This window comes from Prunus dulcis, chromosome 5, assembly GCF_902201215.1.
Source record: "Prunus dulcis chromosome 5, ALMONDv2, whole genome shotgun sequence".
Classification (NCBI taxonomy): Eukaryota; Viridiplantae; Streptophyta; class Magnoliopsida; order Rosales; family Rosaceae; genus Prunus; species Prunus dulcis.
This window is the reverse complement of record NC_047654.1, coordinates 16,388,250-16,407,923: the sequence shown is the minus strand read 5'-3', so window position 1 is coordinate 16,407,923 and position 19,674 is coordinate 16,388,250. Positions and strand designations below refer to the sequence as shown.

The following is a 19,674-nucleotide window of genomic DNA, read 5'->3' as shown; positions in this document are numbered from 1 at the left end:
ATGGCCCATGCAGGTCTCGAACCTGCGACCTTCGCGTTATTAGCACGACGCTCTAACCAGCTGAGCTAATAGGCCAGTTGGTTTTATTTAACAGTTGTTGATTTTTTATAGTAACTAGTTTCTAAGGATACAGTCCGTACGATTCTCATGGAAAGGAATAAAGGATTGAAGGAAAATGACAGGTTTGAAGCCTTTACTCCACTGTTGAATTAGGATATATTGATAAATTAGGATCATAGCAAATGGAATTTTTTTTTATCGTATATCATCAACAATATAAATTAATCTAATTTACAGAGATAGATTCATACTTGAAGGAAACAGATTTGACGCATTGTTAGAAAATAAAGGGATCTCATCGGACCCACATGGCTATGGCTTTGGTTTTGGTTTTTTAATTTTTTGTTGGGTTTTGGTTTTATCAATGTACATTAATTTGTATTTTTCCAAATGGATCCATTTGGATGAATCTCATTGGCATTAGCATCTCTAATAAAATGAATTGAAGTCCGGAACTTGGACCCACTATTTGACTATTATATGTCTCAACTTAATCATGCAAGTTATTTCCAATTTACCATAATGCCCCCGCAGTCCCCGTCCTCCTTTATGCGTGTGCACTTCTGAACTGCCCCCAACTTCATAGGCACGCACGAGACCCACCTGAGTATCTGTAACCGGGAACAGCACCAACCAAGGCAAGAAGGAAGAGAGATAGAGAGATGGGGTGGGCAATAGCACTCCACGGCGGTGCAGGCGACATCCCGCTCTCCCTGCCGCCGGAGCGCCGCCTGCCTCGCGAGGCCGGCCTCCGCCACTGCCTCCACATCGGCGTTGAAGCTCTCAAAGCCAAGACCTCCGCTTTGGACGTCGTTGAGCTTGTGGTAATCAAATTATCAACTGTTCTCAATTTCAATTTCTGGATTAAGAAAACCCTCTTCTCTATTTTTACCGGATCATTTAACTCAATATAATCTTTTGGCAATGAAATATTATGAATGAGGAATGAGTGAGTCTGATCATTTTATTAGTAAATGCATAGGTTCGTGAGTTAGAGAACATTCCACACTTTAATGCCGGTAAAGGGTCTGTCTTGACCACCCAAGGCACAGTTGAAATGGAAGCTTGCATCATGGATGGAACCAAGAGATGTGGAGCTGTTTCTGGGCTCACCACTGTTGTCAATCCCATATCTTTAGCAAGACTGGTCATGGAGAAAACTCCTCACATTTATCTTGCATTTGACGGAGCAGAGGCCTTTGCAAGGGAACAAGTCAGTGCCTCACAACCAATTTTACCATAGGCTTAAAATGGTTTTTCCTGTAGTGGGTTTCTTGATCTTCAATTTTCTTGTATGACTTCCTAATTTTGCAGGGTGTTGAGACTGTAGATTCAAGTCATTTCATTACCCCAGAGAATGTTGAGAGGCTCAAGCAGGCAAAAGAAGCCAACAGAGTGCAGGTACACTCTTGTCTAAATCTTGGCTTGTGAGTTAGGAAGTTGAATTCCCTCACACTCACACATTAGAATTGCATAACCAGTGGCTACAATTGTTTGTGCTGACTGATCACTTTTGCCCCAAATGTACAGATTGATTATACACAACCCCTTCACAAAGATGAGAAGAAAGAAACACCAGAAGCTGATGGGGATAGTAAACTTGGGACGGTTGGATGCGTGGCTGTCGATAGTCTCGGGAATTTAGCTTCTGCAACTTCTACTGGCGGATTAGTCAACAAGATGGTTGGTCGGATTGGGGACACACCCATCATTGGTGCAGGGACATATGCCAACAGTCTCTGTGCAGTTTCTGCCACGGGCAAAGGTGAAGCGATAATCCGTGGTACGGTTGCAAGGGATGTAGCAGCTGTTATGGAGTTCAAATGTGTTTCTCTCAAAGAAGCTGCAGCTTATGTTGTGGAGGAGGGCACTCCAAAAGGCAATGTAGGTTTGGTTGCTGTATCTGCCACAGGGGAAGTGACAATGCCTTTCAATACCACAGGCATGTTTCGAGCTTGCGCTACTGAGTATGGGTATTCAGAGATTGGAATATGGCCTTCTGTGCAAAATTGAGCTGTTTCTTTCAGTGAGCTTTCCATTGTTTGAATCCAGGACAATTCCCATACTTGACATATGGGAAATGTTTAGCATTTATTGATTTTGTGCTTTAATGTCTAATCTAGTATTCAATTTTTAGTGGTTGCATTGCTTGAACCCCTATCTAAATATCTTTGTGGTATTAATATTTTCAACAAAGTTGACTGAAATTGCAACATTTTCTACTGCTATTCTGCATATGAAGACTGGATGGTCATGACTTGGTCAAATGCATGAATTAAGGGAACACCAAACCATTGCATCCGCAGATTAAAGAGGAAAAATTCATTGCATGCGAAGTGATGCACCCTATAAAAATCTTGTGAATTTATAAGCATGATTTTCATTATATCAGATTATGGCTTCTCTCTCCCTTTCCGATTATCAAGAACAGGAGGAAAAAAAAGATGTCCTCCAAAACTGCGAAGAAATTATCTCAACCCTCCCTAAAGACAGAGGCTGGGGAACCGAGCATTACTACCAATATGAAGGCTTTTGGTACCCCCCCATTTTTCTTGAAGGTGTCATTTGGGCACAAGCAAATTTCAGGGCTAGAGACGATGACATTTTCTTGGCCACTTTTCCCAAGTGTGGCACAACATGGGTGAAGGCTCTCATGTTTGCCATCCAAAATAGAGAAAACTACGATTTTTTGTCACATCCATTGCTCACAAAAAGCCCTCAGGATTGTGTGCCCTACATAGAGTTACTTGCTCACCAAGATAACCCAATTGACTACCTTGACGCTATCGCCTCACCTAGATTCCTTGCGACTCACATTCCACACAGGTCGTTGCCAAAGTCCATTTTGAATTCTGGTACTAAAATTGTATCCGTTGCCAGGAACCCAAAAGATGTTCTTATTTCTTATTGGGTATTTTCCCAAAAAATAAGATCAAGTATAAACAAGCTAGCTCCTCTTCCCATGGAAGAGGGGTTTGAGTTGTTCTGCAAAGGGGTTGCACTTTCTGGCCCATTTTGGGATAATGTACTGGGTTATTGGGAAGCAAGCTTGGAAAACCCAGAGAAGGTTCTGTTTTTGAAGTTCGAGGATATCAAGATTGACACAGAATGCTCTGTAAAGAGGCTGGCAGAGTTCATGGGCCTTCCTTTTTCATCAAAGGAAGAGCAAGAAGGTGCTGTGCGAGAAATAATAAAGTTGTGCAGTTTTGACAACTTGAGTAATTTGGAGGTGAACAAAAGTGGGACATTTGGTGTGGGGTCCAAAACTGATGGAAAATTCTGCAACGATGTCTTCTTCAGACGAGGGCAGACTGGAGACTCAAAGAACCACCTAACACCTGAGATGCTCGACCGTCTTGACAAAATTACAGAGCAAAAATTGGGCGCTTCTGGTCTGAAATTTTAGAAACAACTTGATCAACCGTTGAATTAAACAAATCATGGGTTTACAAAATTTTGTTCCGTTAGTTTGATCCCACGGTTGCATGAATTTGCATTGTACGTAGTTTTGGCTAGCCAGCTACCTAGCTATTTGATCCTTTCATTTCACGTGTGATATGAAGCTTGCAAGTTACAGCTTTCATTCTCTCTCTAATTTCCAAACGTTATCACATGACAGTTTGTAAGTGTAACGTGATAACGTCTGGAAATTAATGACTGAAACAAATGTAGCCAGCAAACCGTTTACAATCAATATTACATTAATAAAAGGCTGATTTTATGTATCCAACTTTTAATGTTTACTTTGAAAAAATTAGATTGGTTATTAGCTTTGAATTAAGACAAAGAAAAACAGTCCGACTAGATATTATGAGCACAAACAAACGTAGAATATTCAAAACAAATAAAAACCAGCCGTTGTAGGAAATAAAACTGCTTGGCATTTTGAAACAGCAATAAAAATTCTAACAGTTTCTACGTACCCTCCCATTTGCTTCGAAGAGCTGCTGCATGCGCTGACACTTCATATATAGCCATGCAGCACTTCATCTCTTTTCACATTACTTCATTCCATCTTCTCTCTTGCCTTTCCATCAGTAAATTGTTATTTTTATTCTCAGTTCGACTAGAATATAGATGGCTTCAAGTGGGTCTGATCTTTTCGATGGACAAGTAGAGGAAAACAAGAATTTCCATGAAAACTTCGGAGAAATGCTGTCAACTCTCCCTAAAGGCTTGGGAGCTGGTGGGTGTTACTACCAATACCAAGGCTTTTGGTATTCCAGCGTTTGGCTTTTAGGCACCATTTGGGCACAACGAAGTTTCAGGGCTAGAGACACTGACATTCTCTTGGCAGCCTCTCCAAAGTCCGGTACAACCTGGATGAAGGCCCTAATGTTTGCTATCGTAAATCGAAAGCGCTACCCTCATCTTCCATCATCATCATTGGCATCCCATCCGTTGCTCACAAAAAGTCCACACAATTGTGTACCATACCTAGAGGTTCGTGATGAAGAGCACATGATTGGAGGCAATCCAATCGCCTACCTAGACTCTCTTCCACCATCATCACCTAGATTGCTTTCAACCCACATTCCATACACATCGTTACCAAAATCCATTTTGAGTGATTCGGGTGGTCGAATTGTGTATATTGCTAGGAACCCAAAAGATGTTTTTGTTTCTTACTGGAGCTTCTGCCAGAAATTTAAATCCAAAACTGACCCATCAAAAGGGCAACCACTAGCAGCAATTTCCATGGAAGAGGCATTTGAGTTGTTCTGCAAAGGGGTTTCAATTACAGGCCCCTTTTGGGATCATGTTCTCGACTACTGGAAAGCGAGCTTGGAACGCCCTGATCAGGTAGTGTTTATGAAGTACGAGGATATGAAAATGGACACAATGCAGCATGTGAAGAGGTTGGCTGAGTTCATGGGGCATCCTTTTTCGTTAGAGGAAGAGAGGCAAGGCGTTGTGCAAGAAATTATAAACTTGTGCAGTTTTCAGAATTTGAGTAATTTGGAGGTGAACAAAAGTGGGGCATATCGTGTCCATATCGCGTCCCAAACGGGGCAAACACCTTTGCTGGTGAACAACAGTGCCTTCTTCAGACGAGGAGAGGTTGGAGACTCCAAGAACCATCTAACGGTTGAGATGCTTGAGCATCTTGACAAAATCACAGAGGAAAAGTTGGGTTCTTTTGGTTTGAAACTTTAGATGAATCAAAGCTTTAATTAAGCTCTCGCTTAATTTTTCTGCTTTTTAATTAATATTTCTACAATAAAAGACATCGATTTGTTTATGCTTTTGATAATATGGTATGGATGGACTACAACCTTATTTGATGAATTAAATTATAAGTTACATGCATGAAGACAAGAGGCACCGTAATTACTCGGCAGAGGCACCAAATGTAAATCCAGAAGCTTTGAACTTGTCATCTGTGATCTGATCTAGACGTCTTGCCAACTCATCTGTGAAATAATTTTTCCAGTCCCCAACTTGACCTTTCCTAAAGAAGTAACTGTTCTTAACAACAAGCTGGCTAGTAAACCATTGCACCTTGGTTTTATTCACCTCCAGATGACTCAACTTCTCAAAACTACAGAGCTTTATTATTTCCTGCACAACCCCCTTTCTCTCTTCCTCTAATGAAAATGGCTGGCCCAAAAATTCAGCTAATCTCTTCAAATGAACAAAGGGGTCCTTCAAATCCTCATATTTGAGGTTGTCTATGGGAAAACTCCAGGCCACTATCTCGATCTTGTTCCCATTTCTAATCCTACAATAACCAGCAAGAAAGCAGAAGACCTTGTTGTTTCAATGGCAAGGGTTCATGAGGATGTGAAGAAGAAACTCGAGGAAAGCAATGAGAAGTACAGCGAAGCTGCCAATGCTCATCAGCGTGTGAAGATATTTCGTGAAGGTCTTGTATGGGTTTATTTGAAAAAAGGGCGTTTTCCATCTGGCGCTTATGATAAATTGAAGGAAAAGAAAATTGGTCCATGTCGAATTTTGAAGAAGATCAATGACAATGCTTACAAAATCGAGTTGCCTTCGAATATCCGTACCCATCCTACTTTTGATGTGCAAGACTTGTCTGAATATCTTGGCGAATTCAATTCAAACTCGAGGGCGAGTTTCTTCTCACAGGGGGAGTATGATGCAGCAGTGCACTAAGGGAGATGTTTAATGACTGATCTATTATTGGGGTAATTGGGAAGTCAAGAAATCTTGGGTGGTGCAGGAGAATAAATTTAGATGCATGATACATGTATCTTAGTTAATATTTGAGTCCTTTCATTTGCTTCTGTTTTAGCTTAAAAAAGAGTCTGTAGGCTATTGTGGAGGGGATCAATTATTAAGAATTTCAATTGTAATGTCAAACAGAGCTATGCTCTTTCTATTATCAAAGACTCCTTCTCTTTGAGCGTCTCATGTAATTTCTAGCTATTTCGCATCAGCACTTTGTGTTTCATCAGTCGCAATACCGTGTGGCTAAAGAAATACACATAAAAACTGTTTTACAAACCTACATTATTATAGGGTTTAAATGACAGTGGCATGTCCGTTAATAATTTGAGTTTTATAACTAGAAAGATCAGAGAACACAGAGTCTCCTAGATGTACCCAAATGACTGGAACATAAGGGCGCCACAAACCACCAGGCGTTCTGATCAGTTCAAGTCTCAGCTGATCTAACAGGTCCCGTTTGACAAAAATGCCACCCCAAAAATTCAAGCAGATCTTCAAACCCCTCAATGACCTACAGAGGAAATAATGAATTTTCTTTTTTACATTCTCTCTGGAATAGCTCATCATGGATCAAACCCCAATATAGCAAGAAGTAGCCACTCAGTCATTCCATAAACCATAGCCCATTCCCATATGAAACTTGGGTTCTTCGTTGTATCATTTGCAGGACTCCGATTTCTTGAACATCCATTAATTCCAAATCGTACGAAATTAACTACCACTGCAGGAAAGAAAAAAAAACAAAACAAAATTAACATGCATGTAAAGGGCATCTATTAAGAAAATCACTTCAAGCTAAACTGGCCTAGGAAATAATCAGAAGGATTTGAAAATAATATATGGCATTTACCTTTCATTTCTTCAAGAATCTGTTTACTACTAGCAGCCACAATTATGTGTGAAATTAAATTCAGCCACTTTGCAGACTGAAGGAAACAATTCATCAAAAGTTGCATACCCTTGCAACCAACCATTGCTCTCACAAAACTCTAGATGTACATTTATTTAGAGGATATTCCTATAATCAGTTTCAACACACATTTGACGTAACAGTTGGAATGGATAATGTGTTTGCTTGTTTCTCTATAAGTGTAAAGGTTGCTATTAATGAATGTAGATACAGATTCAATCACTTCAATTGTTAACATGCATTAACTATACCTGATATCACCATCCATGGGAGCATGCTTCACTTCTTAATCTGAGGACAATATAGAACTAATCACCAGTCAAAGCCCGAGGTCTGTGCTCAGTGGAAAACAAGTACATCCCAGTTTGTGAAATTGCTCTCACAAATGCCATATTTGCCATTACAGTTGGAGCACACCAGTAATCACCAGTACAAAAAATAACCTTATTCTTCAAAGCCAGTTTTCTAGTGGTTGGAAGGTTCATCATAGATATATAAGGGAGCAAAAATCATCAAACATATCAAACAAAATGTCAATGAAACTCGAATTTTTTCGGACAGGCTTAACCCTGTTTGGACTTAATGCAGATTGCAGACTAGGGTTGGTTGGTTCTCACAAATGTCTACTGTGCTTGTTTCCCTTTTTTTACAATTTTTTTCGTTTCTTGCGTATATAGAAGAAGAAGAATAAAAAAACCCGATGCGACTACGGATATGCTTAATGTCCTACACTGAGGGCAACAGAATCTGCATACTTAACCAACCTTGGAAGCAAATATCCCCTCATGTTGAAACCATTCCTTCCAGTCCATACTCTGCATTATGAAAAATCAGCCTAGGCGGCATGGGCGGGTCTGGGCAGCGCTAGGCGGTTCTGGGTGCCAGGGTGGGTATGGTTCTTTTCTTTTGTTCTTTAAGCCCACTGCCTAGCGATTTTTCAAACTTATGCACTGTAGGGCTGGTCTAGGCGGCGCTGGGAGGGTCTGGGCGGAGCTAGGGGGTCTTGGCAGCGCTAGGCTGGTCTAGGCGGGTCTAGGCGGCACTAAGCGGCGCTAGGCGGATCTGGGTGCCAGGGTGGGTCTGGTTCTTTAGGGTTTGGGGTCTGCGTGCCAGGGTGGGTCTGGTTCATATGGGAGATGATCCTGACCTGGAACTGACAGAACCTCCACCTGATGTTGGTAATATCTTGGTTCTCTCGTATAGAGCAGCAACATGTACTATTTCCCTTGCAGTGGAGTGTCCAGTAAAAGACAGCCTATCCCTGATCAGGAAGTGTTTATGAAGTACGAGGATATGAAAATGGACACAATGCAGCATGTGAAGAGGTTGGCTGAGTTCATGGGGCATCCTTTTTCGTTAGAGGAAGAGAGGCAAGGTGTTGTGCAAGAAATTATAAACTTGTGCAGTTTTCAGAATTTGAGTAATTTGGAGGTGAACAAAAGTGGGGCATATCATGTCCATATTGCGTCCCAAACGGGGCAAACACCTTTGCTGGTGAACAACAGTGCCTTCTTCAGACGAGGAGAGGTTAGAGACTCCAAGAACCATCTAACGGTTGAGATGCTTGAGCATCTTGACAAAATCACAGAGGAAAAGTTGGGTTCTTTTGGTTTGAAACTTTAGATGAATCAAAGCTTTAATTAAGCTCTCGCTTAATTGTTCTGCTTTTTAATTAATATTTCTACAATAAAAGACATCGATTTGTTTATGCTTTTGATAATATGGTATGGATGGACTACAACCTTATTTGATGAATTAAATTGTAAGTTACATGCATGAAGAAAAGAGGCACAAAAGAAAAGACCGTAATTACTCGGCAGCGGGACCAAATGTCAATCCAGAAGCATTGAACTTGTCATCTGTGATTTGAAAGGTGGCCAAGAAGATATCGGATGGTCGAGCATGAAAATGGTGCTGGAGCATCAAGGCGCCTTTGAAGTCGCAGGCAGGGGAAAGCCAGAAGCCTTGGTATTGGACCAGATGTTGAGTCATCCAGCCTCTTTCTTTTGGAAGGCTTAGCACCAATTCTCCATATTTTGCAATGGTTTCTTGGTAGGCTTCTTCGTCGTCTTGTTTCTCATTATTAAGACTGGTTTCTTGGCATGGCTTAGAAGGTAGGGAGGCTCCTCCTTCAGACATGGAGCTATAATGCAAATGCAGGGGAGTGATGAAAATGTTCTAATTGCATGGAAATACAGAGGTCTTTGAAACCTTATAAATATAAATATGTAGGTAGGAGATGATTCATCATGCATTGCCATCGCCAGCTAAATTACGTAGAAAGAGGGCCATTTTTTCCAATTGCCAGCCAAAAGAATCTCTTGAAAAGACTCCAAATAATGATTAATTAACCACAATGTTGATTGACATTTTCATACATTTTCTCAGCGACGAAAAACTTAGTTGCAATGGAGATAATACTTTTTTGTTATTTCCGGTCAATAGTGTTATGCCACGTGGAAGAGTTATCATGCGAGTTATGCATGTTATGGAAGTCTTTCCCCTTAGCAAGGGAGGGCTCAAACAAATCCAAGAATTTAAACCCGAATCACACAGCAGGCCTTCCAACAAAACTTTGCAAATCAAATTAATAAATAAACGTTATCCACAAAAAGAAACTGCCCTCTAATAATTATTATAATTATTCGGCGAAAAATGGGTAACAAGTAAAATGACAACCAGATGTTACGGTTTATGTCTAGGATATCTGAGAAAAAAATGGTTCATAAGTTGCATGATAACTTAAATGAGGCTGACAAATTATTACAATAGTTGCTAAAGAACAAATAATTCTACACCTTGCAGAAGGGGAAGAAGAAAACCCCATCAGGCAAAAATCAATCTACCTCTCACAAATGTTCACCTAGTACATTTAAACTTTCTAATGTATAAAAACAATGCCTTTCTTTTCTTTAAGAAAACTGTGATGGAAAAGGAAAAAGAAAACTGCCTAATAAAGTCAAAATTTTATACTTCTGACTCTACATTAATGCGATCCCATTTGCAGGTTTAGAGTTTTAAAAATATCGAAGATCGCATGAATTACTAGCAATCAAGAAGTAGCACATTCTAACTTGTGACACAATCCTGGAGATATGGGTGGCTACGATTTACATATCGCTCCCAAAGAGGCCTATACCTTTCAATGGCCAACTTCAGCCATGGCTTCATGAATCCGTTAAAGTGAACAACCGCTGCGCTCTCAATCAATCGGTTGTCAATATTCAGATCATACCCCAGTCCTAATACATGCCATCTCCTATCAAGCGGCTCTGTCAGACCATAAAAAGTTAGAAGGCCAGGCGGAAGAGTGCCCACCCTCCAAAGCGTCCCATCAGCATTCTGCTCCTGCCAGTAATGATAACGTGCAGTTACGTCCGCTTTCTTCCAAGCAATGAGATCAAAAACATTCATACCAAAGGCCCATCCGCATGCCTGTGGATCAAATTTCGAGCTGATGATTGTGTTTGAGAAATTGAGATACTTATAATAACGATGAAATGCTTCAAGACAAGTTTCCACTGCTCCATTCACATTTCCATGCAAATCCAATGAGAAAAGTGGGGTCAGATCCTTCTGGACAACAACATCATCATCAAGAAAAACTACCTTCTCCAGCTGCGGATAGATCTCTGGAATGTAAAATCGAAGGTGATTGAGCAAAGATTGATACTTAGGGCTCCGCAACTTTGGTGCAACATTATCTTGATATCCTCCAATATAGTAGGCTTGGGAATCTGCACTGAGGAGCTGCTTCACGATCGGAGCATAAGAGGCATTAAACCAAGAAAATTCCTCAACATTCTGCACTTCTATTGTGGACCCTTTGAAATCATTACTGAGGAACCAAGCCTGCATAGTGCCATAGTTGATCCCATTCGTGACAATGTGGAAGACCAGCTGTTTTGGATGGTCAGCATTGGAGACAGTAGAGTTGACAACTACAGAGGTGGCCAACACATTGTCCGAAAATATGCAGAAATGGTAGAGATTGTTGTCCATGAGTCTGGGAGAGTTCCTCTTCTCATCTGCAAGTTCTTGCAGAGATGGCTTTCTAAGCCAATCAGCTGTGAGTTTAACATTTAGGCAATGGAGGCTTTTGGGTAATGCTTCAGCAGCTAGTTGCCCAAATACTGTGCTTTGAACTGTGGCTGCATTTGCACGCTCTTCAAGGGCTTGGATATGAGATTTCATTGTCATTATTGTGGTTGCAATGTCATAATGTGCATCTTCTGCCCTAAATATAAGATATGAAAGGCTTTTAATTATTGGCTCTGCTTCCTCTAAGGTGACTGGCTCCCCCCTCATGGCAGCTTTTGATAGCAAAAGCTGGCAATTTCTGATATTTGAACTAAGCTCCCAAGCAAGATGAAGGTTATTGTGCTCTTTGGCAATAATAACATAAGCTTTGGCGAGTGTCATTTGCTCAGCCAGCTGCCTGGAAAACGATCTAGCACTCAATATTTCTTCCGTAAAATTTAAACTCTCGTGAGCAACCTGGTCAAGTCCCGTATTTCTTTCCTGGAAATGGGAGATCACAGCCAAGTAAGAAATTGAACAATTTATTTGAAAGATGACAAGCCATATCACAAAGGAATAACAGAGGTAACAATTTATTACAATTAATAATTACAAACAACCACCAATGTATATTACAATGTATGTCTTCTAGATTTTTGAATAAGTAATTGACATTCACTTTTCACTGTTCTCTCTCAGATGTATATGACAATTGTACAAAGAGATGCAACCAATGTCAACTAGAATTCTATTCCTGCAACAAGCTATATTTGGGCAGGAACTTAAAACTTAGGAAAACTTTAGATATCCACGCAGAGTAACACACGGGAAAACTTTTCCAATGAGATTCAAAAGATCTTACAAAAGCAACTATACGTGAAAACACATAAATGACAATACTGTGAACAAAAATATGTTTTGGATATGATACCACCAAGCCAAAGAAGAAAAATATACATCTGGGTTACTGTTCTCAATGGCGGTGAACAAAGTATGTCCTTGCATATTTGCTTTATTCACCCCATCCAAAGACTAAAATTCTGTAATGTATTAATATAGGGACAAGGCAAGCACAAAGGATTGACAGATTAAAAAGACAATGACAAGAACAGTTAGCTAATACCAACTATCAACTAGTAAAAGTACAGTTCAACACACTGAACAGGTGAGAATGGAAGCTCTAATGAACTCCAAGCTTTGCAAGTTCGTTGCTGCCTGTCACATGTGGTCTCTAGCTAGATAATGGAACTGCTAATTACAAATATAATCCATACTTGCAATAAAAAAACATGATATTAAGAGTAACAGCCAGAAATCAATAAGACCGTATCATAACAAAGCCTTCTTAAGGACCTCAATGGAATGATAACTCAGTCAGTTAACCAACTAGAGATTCATCGAAAATATCCAAAACCACTTATACAAATGTCTAAACAAAACAATAAAAGCACAATTGTGTATTTCCATACTTGATCAGAAATTTCACTGTCGAAAGCCTCAAATAAATCCTAACAACAGACTGCAAACACATCAAATTCCTATCCACCAATATCAAGTTAAAATGTTGAAGAAACACACAGGTCACCAATTCAAGGACAAACTGAATCAATAAACACGTAGTAGCAGCATAGGGGAGCTAAGCAATCATACCAGTACAGGCTGTTCGACCCGATCTTCATGCTGATTATGGTGAACGACTAACAAAACCAGGCCTGCAATCGAGAAGAGTCCAAAAAGAGCCCAGATCCAATACGAAAACCTCCTTCGAACCGGGCGCCGATACTCGGCCGCCCGTCGCCGCATCTTTGCCTAATGTCCTCCACAATTCACCACCAAATCACGATTCGGCACCGACCCATGTCCCAGATTCGATCAATAAACCATCAAAACAGGGCCTTTACGCACATCAGCTCGGTTTGGCTTACTTGGGCAGGCACCAATGTTTGCCTTGAATGTGAAAAAGCATAAAAAACACAGCTTTGAATCAATATTTTCCTTCGTTTTGCCTCTTTGCCTCCCACTCGTCGGCGGGCAGCTCTGCATCAATCAGAGAAATGAAGAGAGGGCACAGTTTGTGAGCTCTTGAATGGGGAACGAGAAGATGGAACTGGAGAGAGCAAAGAGTGATCGAGTTTCGCGATCTGTTGTTGTCACTCTGTGTGTGTGTGTGTGTGTGTGTGTTTCGGTAACAGCGGAAGAAAGTAAAGATTTTAACTAGAGATTGCAGATGGTGTTAGTGTCTTTGGGGAGGGAAAAAACAATCACAAAGCCACTAAGCTAAAGCTAAGGCCCCCTTCTTCACATGAGACCATGTGATTGATTGTATTCGTTGCCTAATATCCAAATAAGCAGATACAAAAACAAACAATTATTTAGTTTCCATGTTTGCTGATATTACCAACCACACATATTATTTATGCCATGAAAATCTATCATGTCACCAAATACATTTTCTCAATTAGTAGATGAAATGTAACACTGAAATATATGTCTGGCGTTTGGAGAAATCGTATCCCAAGCCAGCTGTTTTTTATTTTATTGAATCCTTGTGCTTTTTTGCTATCAATCTAAATTCTCAACTTTTTAAGGTGGAGTTTGCACATGTAGAATGTATATAATTGGCACAGTATTGGTAGGGTAGGGTGTCTGTATGTGACAACCAGTTATTGCATCTCAAGTCTACCGTATGGCCACCGACTAGCGGAGCGAACCTTGAGTTAGCTAAGTAGATGGCAGACTCAAGCCACAAATATGTTTTATTTCTTTCTTATTAAGTGATATTGTAAAGCACGGAGATGGAGATTCGAACTCGAGTACAAAAGAATCAGAACACTATCCTAACCAACTATCTTAACCACGAATGTTTGGATTTGAACTCATTGCTTCTAAATGTTAGAACTTGAACTCATTGCTTTTAGAAGGTACGATGTTCTTTTGTTTTTTAGAACTTCGTTTTTCTCTCTTCAGCCTTCAAAAAACAAAAATGGAAGTTTATTTCCATCTGGTAATGTTTCGTTTTTCAGATTTAGACTACATACTGAATCAAAAAGGCAATTGTTTTGGGAAAATGATTCTTTTAAGTGAAGTGGGGACACGCTATCTGCTGGTTTCCCATCCTCAAGACTAGAAATCACATGTGATAGATAGATACACAAGGGGGAAGAACTAACTAACAAGTGTGTTATCAGTGGGGTCTATAAAATCTGAGTAGTAAATTTATATATAAATTAACAGATAAAAAAAAGTTCTACAACAGCCTGTTTATCCCAACATTGAACAATGCAGCTTCCAATTATCGGAAAGTGATGCAGATGTTACTTTTCAAATTGACGTCAGGGGTATCTCATCTCATAATCAGTGGTGGTTGTATTGTTGTAGCAGGGTGAAGCATCCGGCGAACGTTGTAGCTAATAACTTTGGAGATAGAGGTGCCAAGCCCGGGCTCAATGTAGACCTCCCCTCAACTTTCAGAAAAACTTCCATTCTGGTTTCATTGCCCCCCTCTCTTCATCTCTCTCCTCATGTCACTTGTCAAAATAGAAAAGAGATAGAGAGTTTGGGGCAATGAACGGGGATAGAGAAATATTTATCCTCAAATTGACATCTTTGTCTCCGCCCTGATATTAAAGAGGGGGAGGTGCCATCCTAAGGCATTGGCTTCAAAGTGCGCATGACATCTATTACAGAAATGACTGGAGAGAAGTTCACAGAGAATAGAATAAACATAAATAGCAGAAGCCAATAAGACTTAGCAAAACTACCTTTTTGGAAAGCTCATGGTAAATGGAACAGTAAGAGCAGCAAGACCTCTTGAAACATTTTTCATGGTGGTAGCAGTAGGATTTCCCTTCCATACCTTCTTGCAGATTGCTTGCACTGAAGAACAAACGTAAATAATTTAATTCTTAAGTTGGTTTAACAGAGTTTCTGACCCTATCTGATTGCAGCCTCCCCAACCCCCTCCGTATCTGTCTTCCGATCTCCAAAAAAGGAGCTGGAAAATGACACAGAAAATAAGCAAATAAGAAATTAAACATTTTCGAACAAACTAGATAATAGATATTAAATGTACCAAACCACCTACAACTTGACAGACTATGAGGTCCAGGATTGAATATCGGATGCAACTGGTCCTGTGCTTTCAAAATTGCTATGTTTTCCCATATCTTTAGACATGACCAAACTTAATGAAAGCAAAAGCCTATGTGGATCTAAACCTGCCAAAATCTCACTCTGCTATAAATAAGAGGAAAGATTTCAGAGTGTTCAATATGCATTTGACACACTATTTCAGTCATGGAAGTATCCCTTGTATTGTAAGAGGAAACCAGTAAGAATAGAATGTCAGATATAAACTACTTGTAAAACATGGCACTTCCTCTGCCATGTTCGTTATCTGCCAAACAAAGACGAAGACAAAGACAAAGACAAAGCTATTTGAGACATGATCCAAAGAACACATCTAAAATCAGACATACTTGATAAGTTGGAAGATGTTAAGAGAGAGATGTTAGGACGAGGAAAAAGCTGATGAAGACAGGAGCTTGAATGAAGAGTTCCACCCTCCAATCGCCAGCAAATAAGGGAGAATTGGTATTAACAACAAATCTATTCCCACAATTAACTAAGATGAATGAAACTTGTTGCTATTTTTCTACAAAGTCCCTATCTTTTATTTGGGTATCTTTGTTTTCATAACATCTAACAATAATATATCACAAAGAAAGCAAACAGTTGAGTTCAAATTCAAATTCAAAACAAAAACATCATATTCATATGCAAAGCAAATAGCTTTTAAGTTCTAACCAGTTCCATCCGCCATTGAATTGAGTTGGGTAGCGAAGAACAGAAGAAGACCGCGCCATGTAACTGTGAAGTGTGTTTCTCAGTGTCCTCAACTGCAAAATTGGTAAATTATGTTCAAACAAAGACAAAATAGTTTGGGGTCAATTCGCGAACATGAAAAATAGATAATGCGGTTTCTACCCTACTACATTACAAAGAGAAATAAGGGCATTATTATCTTTTTACGATTTCATTTCTACTCTTCATAGCTCATCGCATCCTGGTTGTCCATCCGAAGATCTTGCAAATTTTTAGTTTTAGGCCGCGTTTGACAAAATTGTATTTTTTTTTGGTTTGGGTCCTCGGGTGCCAACGGGCATACCAAACACAACCTAATTTTTTAACTTTTATATTTTTGGTTATTTTCCCACATCCAACGATCCAAAACTCGTCTCCGGAACCAGAGTCCCATTCGATCGATGATGTCATTGTCATCGACGGCGAACTGCGGTTACTTTCATTGAATTTGTTAATTTTAATTCTGAGAAAAAACCCTGCGTCTTAATTCGGGTGGTGGGAGAGTGTGCCCCATTATCCGTCGCCGAGAAGTGACTTCCATCTCTCTACAAATTTAAGGTGTGTTATCTTTTTTTATTTGTAAACCCATTTCTCAATTTGTTGCATAATATTAATATTCACAACAGCTTTTGACAACCAAATTGATATGCTTTTCAATGGAATATGATTGGGGCATTGTTGGTTTATTGGGTTGCTAACTTGCTATATGCAAATCAATAGATGAAACAGGGTATATTTTGTATGTTTGTATGTAAATCAGCTTCTTGTATATTGACTTCCTCAGTTTGCATCAATATGTATTTGGGATGCTTAAAAGACTTCATTTTTCACCCATTTTACTCAGATACCTTGTTCTGCTTTTGCTTGGATTCTTCAGGGCTGAAGAGACCAAGAGAGAGAGATAGAGGTTGGCAATGACAAAACAATCTGAGAAGTTTTCTGCAGATTTTGTGATGGGAGGAATGGCAGCATTGGTATCAAAGAGTGCAGCAGCACCCATTGAGAGAGTGAAGCTTCTGTTGCAGAATCAAGGAGAGATGATAAAAAGAGGACAGCTTAAGAGACCTTATATGGGTGTTGGTGATTGCTTTAAAAGGGTCTTTAGAGAAGAAGGCGTCTTGTCCTTTTGGAGAGGCAACCAGGCTAATGTTATTCGATATTTTCCTACTCAGGTACTTCATTTACTTTCAAGTCTCCCATTGAATTTGAAATCTTTCTTTCTTTTACAAACCTTAAGCTGATTTTTTACTGTATTTGGATTTATGTAATGAAATTATCGAATTTATTAATTATTAGTCTGTCTGCTGGAATGAGATACTATTTCAAACACTCTTCTTGCTTGTGCCTTGTTTGTATTGGTTTAGTATTTCTCTCAAAGCAAGTGAATATCAGGATGTATCTTAACTTTTGAAGGCGTTTCTTCCCTTGTCAAATTGCTACTTCTTTGAGTGAAATGGTTGATTCGGATATCAACTCAGTTGAGGAGAAGAAGGAACAATTGGAATTGCTCATTAAATTTCATAATGTTTCTAACTCTCCATGTTCTCAACAGTTTGCAATTTGGTTCTCCATCTTAACAATAGATCACAAATTGGTTCTCTGTGGACCTTAGAATTGTCTTGTGAATATATACTCTGGATTTTTCTTCACTTACGAGCTAACAAAACAGGATGTTATACACATTTATCTTAGCAATTCATGTGTTGGATGGAAAGTCCACTAATTCATCAAAATTTGCTTTACCATCTTAATTATGGAGAACTCCCCCCATTTTTTTAATTGCATCCCTAGGAGTCACATAACGTAATGGAGATTTGATCATTCTACATTGTCGCTTGAAACTTGAAATTGTTTGTATGCTATCAACTGCATGTCATGTTTTGATTTGCATTTTGCAGTCCTACCAAATGTTATCACCAAACATATTTTGGAATATATGTAGGCCTTCAACTTTGCATTTAAAGGTTACTTCAAAAGCATTTTTGGCTGCTCAAAAGAGAAAGATGGATACTTAAAGTACTTTGCAGGAAATGTGGCTTCAGGAAGTGCTGCTGGAGCAACTACTTCATTATTTCTGTATCACCTGGACTATGCACGAACACGGCTAGGCACTGATGCAAGGGGGTCTTCAGTTAATGGTCAGCGCCAGTTCAGAGGGATTCTAGATGTTTATAGTAAAACCTTGTCAAGTGATGGAATAGCGGGTCTCTATCGAGGTTTTGGGGTTTCAATTATTGGGATTACACTGTATCGAGGCATGTACTTTGGGATTTATGACACCATGAAGCCTATTGTTTTGGTTGGGTCTTTGGAGGTAAGCATCTCCATTTCTGAAAAAAAAATGTGTTCAATATTATCTGTACAATTCAAAGGGGAGTGTATTTTCGTATGTATGACCGAAGCATTCATTCTTGATTAGTACATTGATAACATCTGCATGGATATGTAGGAGACATACTATAGTGCCCCCCTCCTCTAGCATCTCCATGAAAATCCTTAAGTGATACCAAGCCTTAAAGTTGAAATCATTTGAATTTCTACAGGGGAATTTTTTGGCTAGTTTCTTGCTTGGTTGGAGTGTTACAACAGTCTCTGGGGTCTGTGCCTATCCATTTGATACCCTTCGGCGCAGAATGATGCTTACATCAGGACAACCATCGAAGTATCGCAACGCCATACATGCATTTCGTGAGATTGTTTACCTTGAGGGTTTCACAGCGCTGTTCCGAGGAGTTACTGCAAATATGCTTCTAGGGGTTGCTGGGGCTGGGGTACTCGCAGGATATGATCAGCTGCACCGAATTGCATATAGACATGGTTATTCTATTGAGCCACATCAAAGAGTTTTGAAGTGAAAGTCCAGACTTGGCACACTGATCGACATGGTTATTCTTTTGAGCAGCTTCATAGAGTTTTGAAGTGAGATGGCACATGGACATGGTTATTCTTTTGAGCCGCGAAAAAGAGATCTGAAGTAAATGTCAAGATATGAGTTTTGTATACTAGTGTTACCTCTTCAGTTGATTCGTACAAAAGATTTAATTCAGAATTTAAGAAGAAAGAGGTGAAGGGGAAAATGGCACGACAAGGTAAGGAATGCTGCCGATCGATGTTTCCTGGAATGCCTAAAGAAAATCAAAGGCTTCCCTTTGTTCAGTTGAATAAATTTATATTCAATTATTTGCATCGGCAGTGATAAGATTGCAGTTTTAGTGTATAGGTACCACATTCACGCAGGACATGTTACTGATGAAGACAGGATACAGAGAAGCTCTTTGTGCCTTCCAATTTATGTTTAGTCTCAACTCTCAAAGGATGTTTTTTTTCTTTATTTCATTCAAAAAGGCACAACCAGGAAACGAATGTTCCAATTTGTATCCAAAATGTATAAAGATTATGATTTCCCTCCGTCTTTGTCTTCACTATTCGTTGGTGTCAACCACTATTCGTTGACTCCACACCTATCATGCAAAGTCAATCACATTCCTCACACTTCTTGTCATTAATCTAATTTAAGATACCTTATCTTACATTCTTTAAAAGATCCTTCAAATCTTCAACCTTGGCTTGCTTAAATTATACCCTAATTTTCTATTACAAATTAGTGTCAACGCAATGTACCATGG

General features: G+C 39.5%; 6 protein-coding genes, 1 long non-coding RNA gene and 1 other non-coding gene across 8 annotated transcripts; 4 read left to right on the top strand and 4 right to left on the bottom strand.

The window, feature by feature from the left end:
* Position 1: 1 nt before the first annotated feature.
* Positions 2-75, bottom strand: TRNAI-AAU. Its single transcript has one exon. It is a non-coding gene; the product is annotated as a tRNA-Ile (tRNA).
* Positions 76-580: 505 nt separating this feature from the next.
* On the top strand, positions 581-2,267 carry LOC117627696 (isoaspartyl peptidase/L-asparaginase 1-like). The gene is made up of 4 exons (XM_034359896.1): positions 581-884; positions 1,043-1,273; positions 1,375-1,461; positions 1,591-2,267. The coding sequence occupies exons 1-4, from the start codon at positions 723-725 to the stop codon at positions 2,071-2,073; spliced, it is 963 nt and encodes a 320-aa protein (XP_034215787.1). The 5' UTR covers positions 581-722; the 3' UTR covers positions 2,074-2,267.
* Positions 2,268-2,455: 188 nt separating this feature from the next.
* LOC117629142 (flavonol 4'-sulfotransferase-like) lies at positions 2,456-3,785 on the top strand. Its single transcript, XM_034361647.1, has one exon. It carries the CDS (start codon positions 2,456-2,458, stop codon positions 3,464-3,466), a length of 1,011 nt encoding a protein of 336 aa, XP_034217538.1. The 3' UTR covers positions 3,467-3,785.
* A 352-nt stretch (positions 3,786-4,137) lies between these two features.
* Positions 4,138-5,217, top strand: LOC117629141 (flavonol 4'-sulfotransferase-like). Its single transcript, XM_034361646.1, has one exon. The coding sequence runs from the start codon at positions 4,138-4,140 to the stop codon at positions 5,215-5,217; it is 1,080 nt and encodes a 359-aa protein (XP_034217537.1).
* Positions 5,218-5,391: 174 nt separating this feature from the next.
* LOC117629139 (cytosolic sulfotransferase 16-like) lies at positions 5,392-9,334 on the bottom strand. Its single transcript, XM_034361645.1, has 3 exons — positions 8,979-9,334; positions 8,313-8,426; positions 5,392-5,782 (listed from the first exon to the last, which is right to left on the bottom strand). The coding sequence occupies exons 1-3, from the start codon at positions 9,302-9,304 to the stop codon at positions 5,392-5,394; spliced, it is 831 nt and encodes a 276-aa protein (XP_034217536.1). The 5' UTR covers positions 9,305-9,334.
* A 516-nt stretch (positions 9,335-9,850) lies between these two features.
* LOC117628622 (probable galacturonosyltransferase 11) lies at positions 9,851-13,565 on the bottom strand. The gene is made up of 2 exons (XM_034361114.1): positions 12,836-13,565; positions 9,851-11,686 (listed from the first exon to the last, which is right to left on the bottom strand). The coding sequence occupies exons 1-2, from the start codon at positions 12,986-12,988 to the stop codon at positions 10,235-10,237; spliced, it is 1,605 nt and encodes a 534-aa protein (XP_034217005.1). The 5' UTR covers positions 12,989-13,565; the 3' UTR covers positions 9,851-10,234.
* A 786-nt stretch (positions 13,566-14,351) lies between these two features.
* On the bottom strand, positions 14,352-16,165 carry LOC117627166. Its single transcript, XR_004585742.1, has 2 exons — positions 15,992-16,165; positions 14,352-15,179 (listed from the first exon to the last, which is right to left on the bottom strand). It is a non-coding gene; the product is annotated as an uncharacterized LOC117627166 (long non-coding RNA).
* Positions 16,166-16,217: 52 nt separating this feature from the next.
* LOC117627161 (ADP,ATP carrier protein ER-ANT1) lies at positions 16,218-19,559 on the top strand. The gene is made up of 4 exons (XM_034359096.1): positions 16,218-16,606; positions 16,926-17,220; positions 17,991-18,362; positions 18,592-19,559. The coding sequence occupies exons 2-4, from the start codon at positions 16,963-16,965 to the stop codon at positions 18,901-18,903; spliced, it is 942 nt and encodes a 313-aa protein (XP_034214987.1). The 5' UTR covers positions 16,218-16,606; positions 16,926-16,962; the 3' UTR covers positions 18,904-19,559.
* The last annotated feature ends 115 nt before the right edge of the window (positions 19,560-19,674 follow it).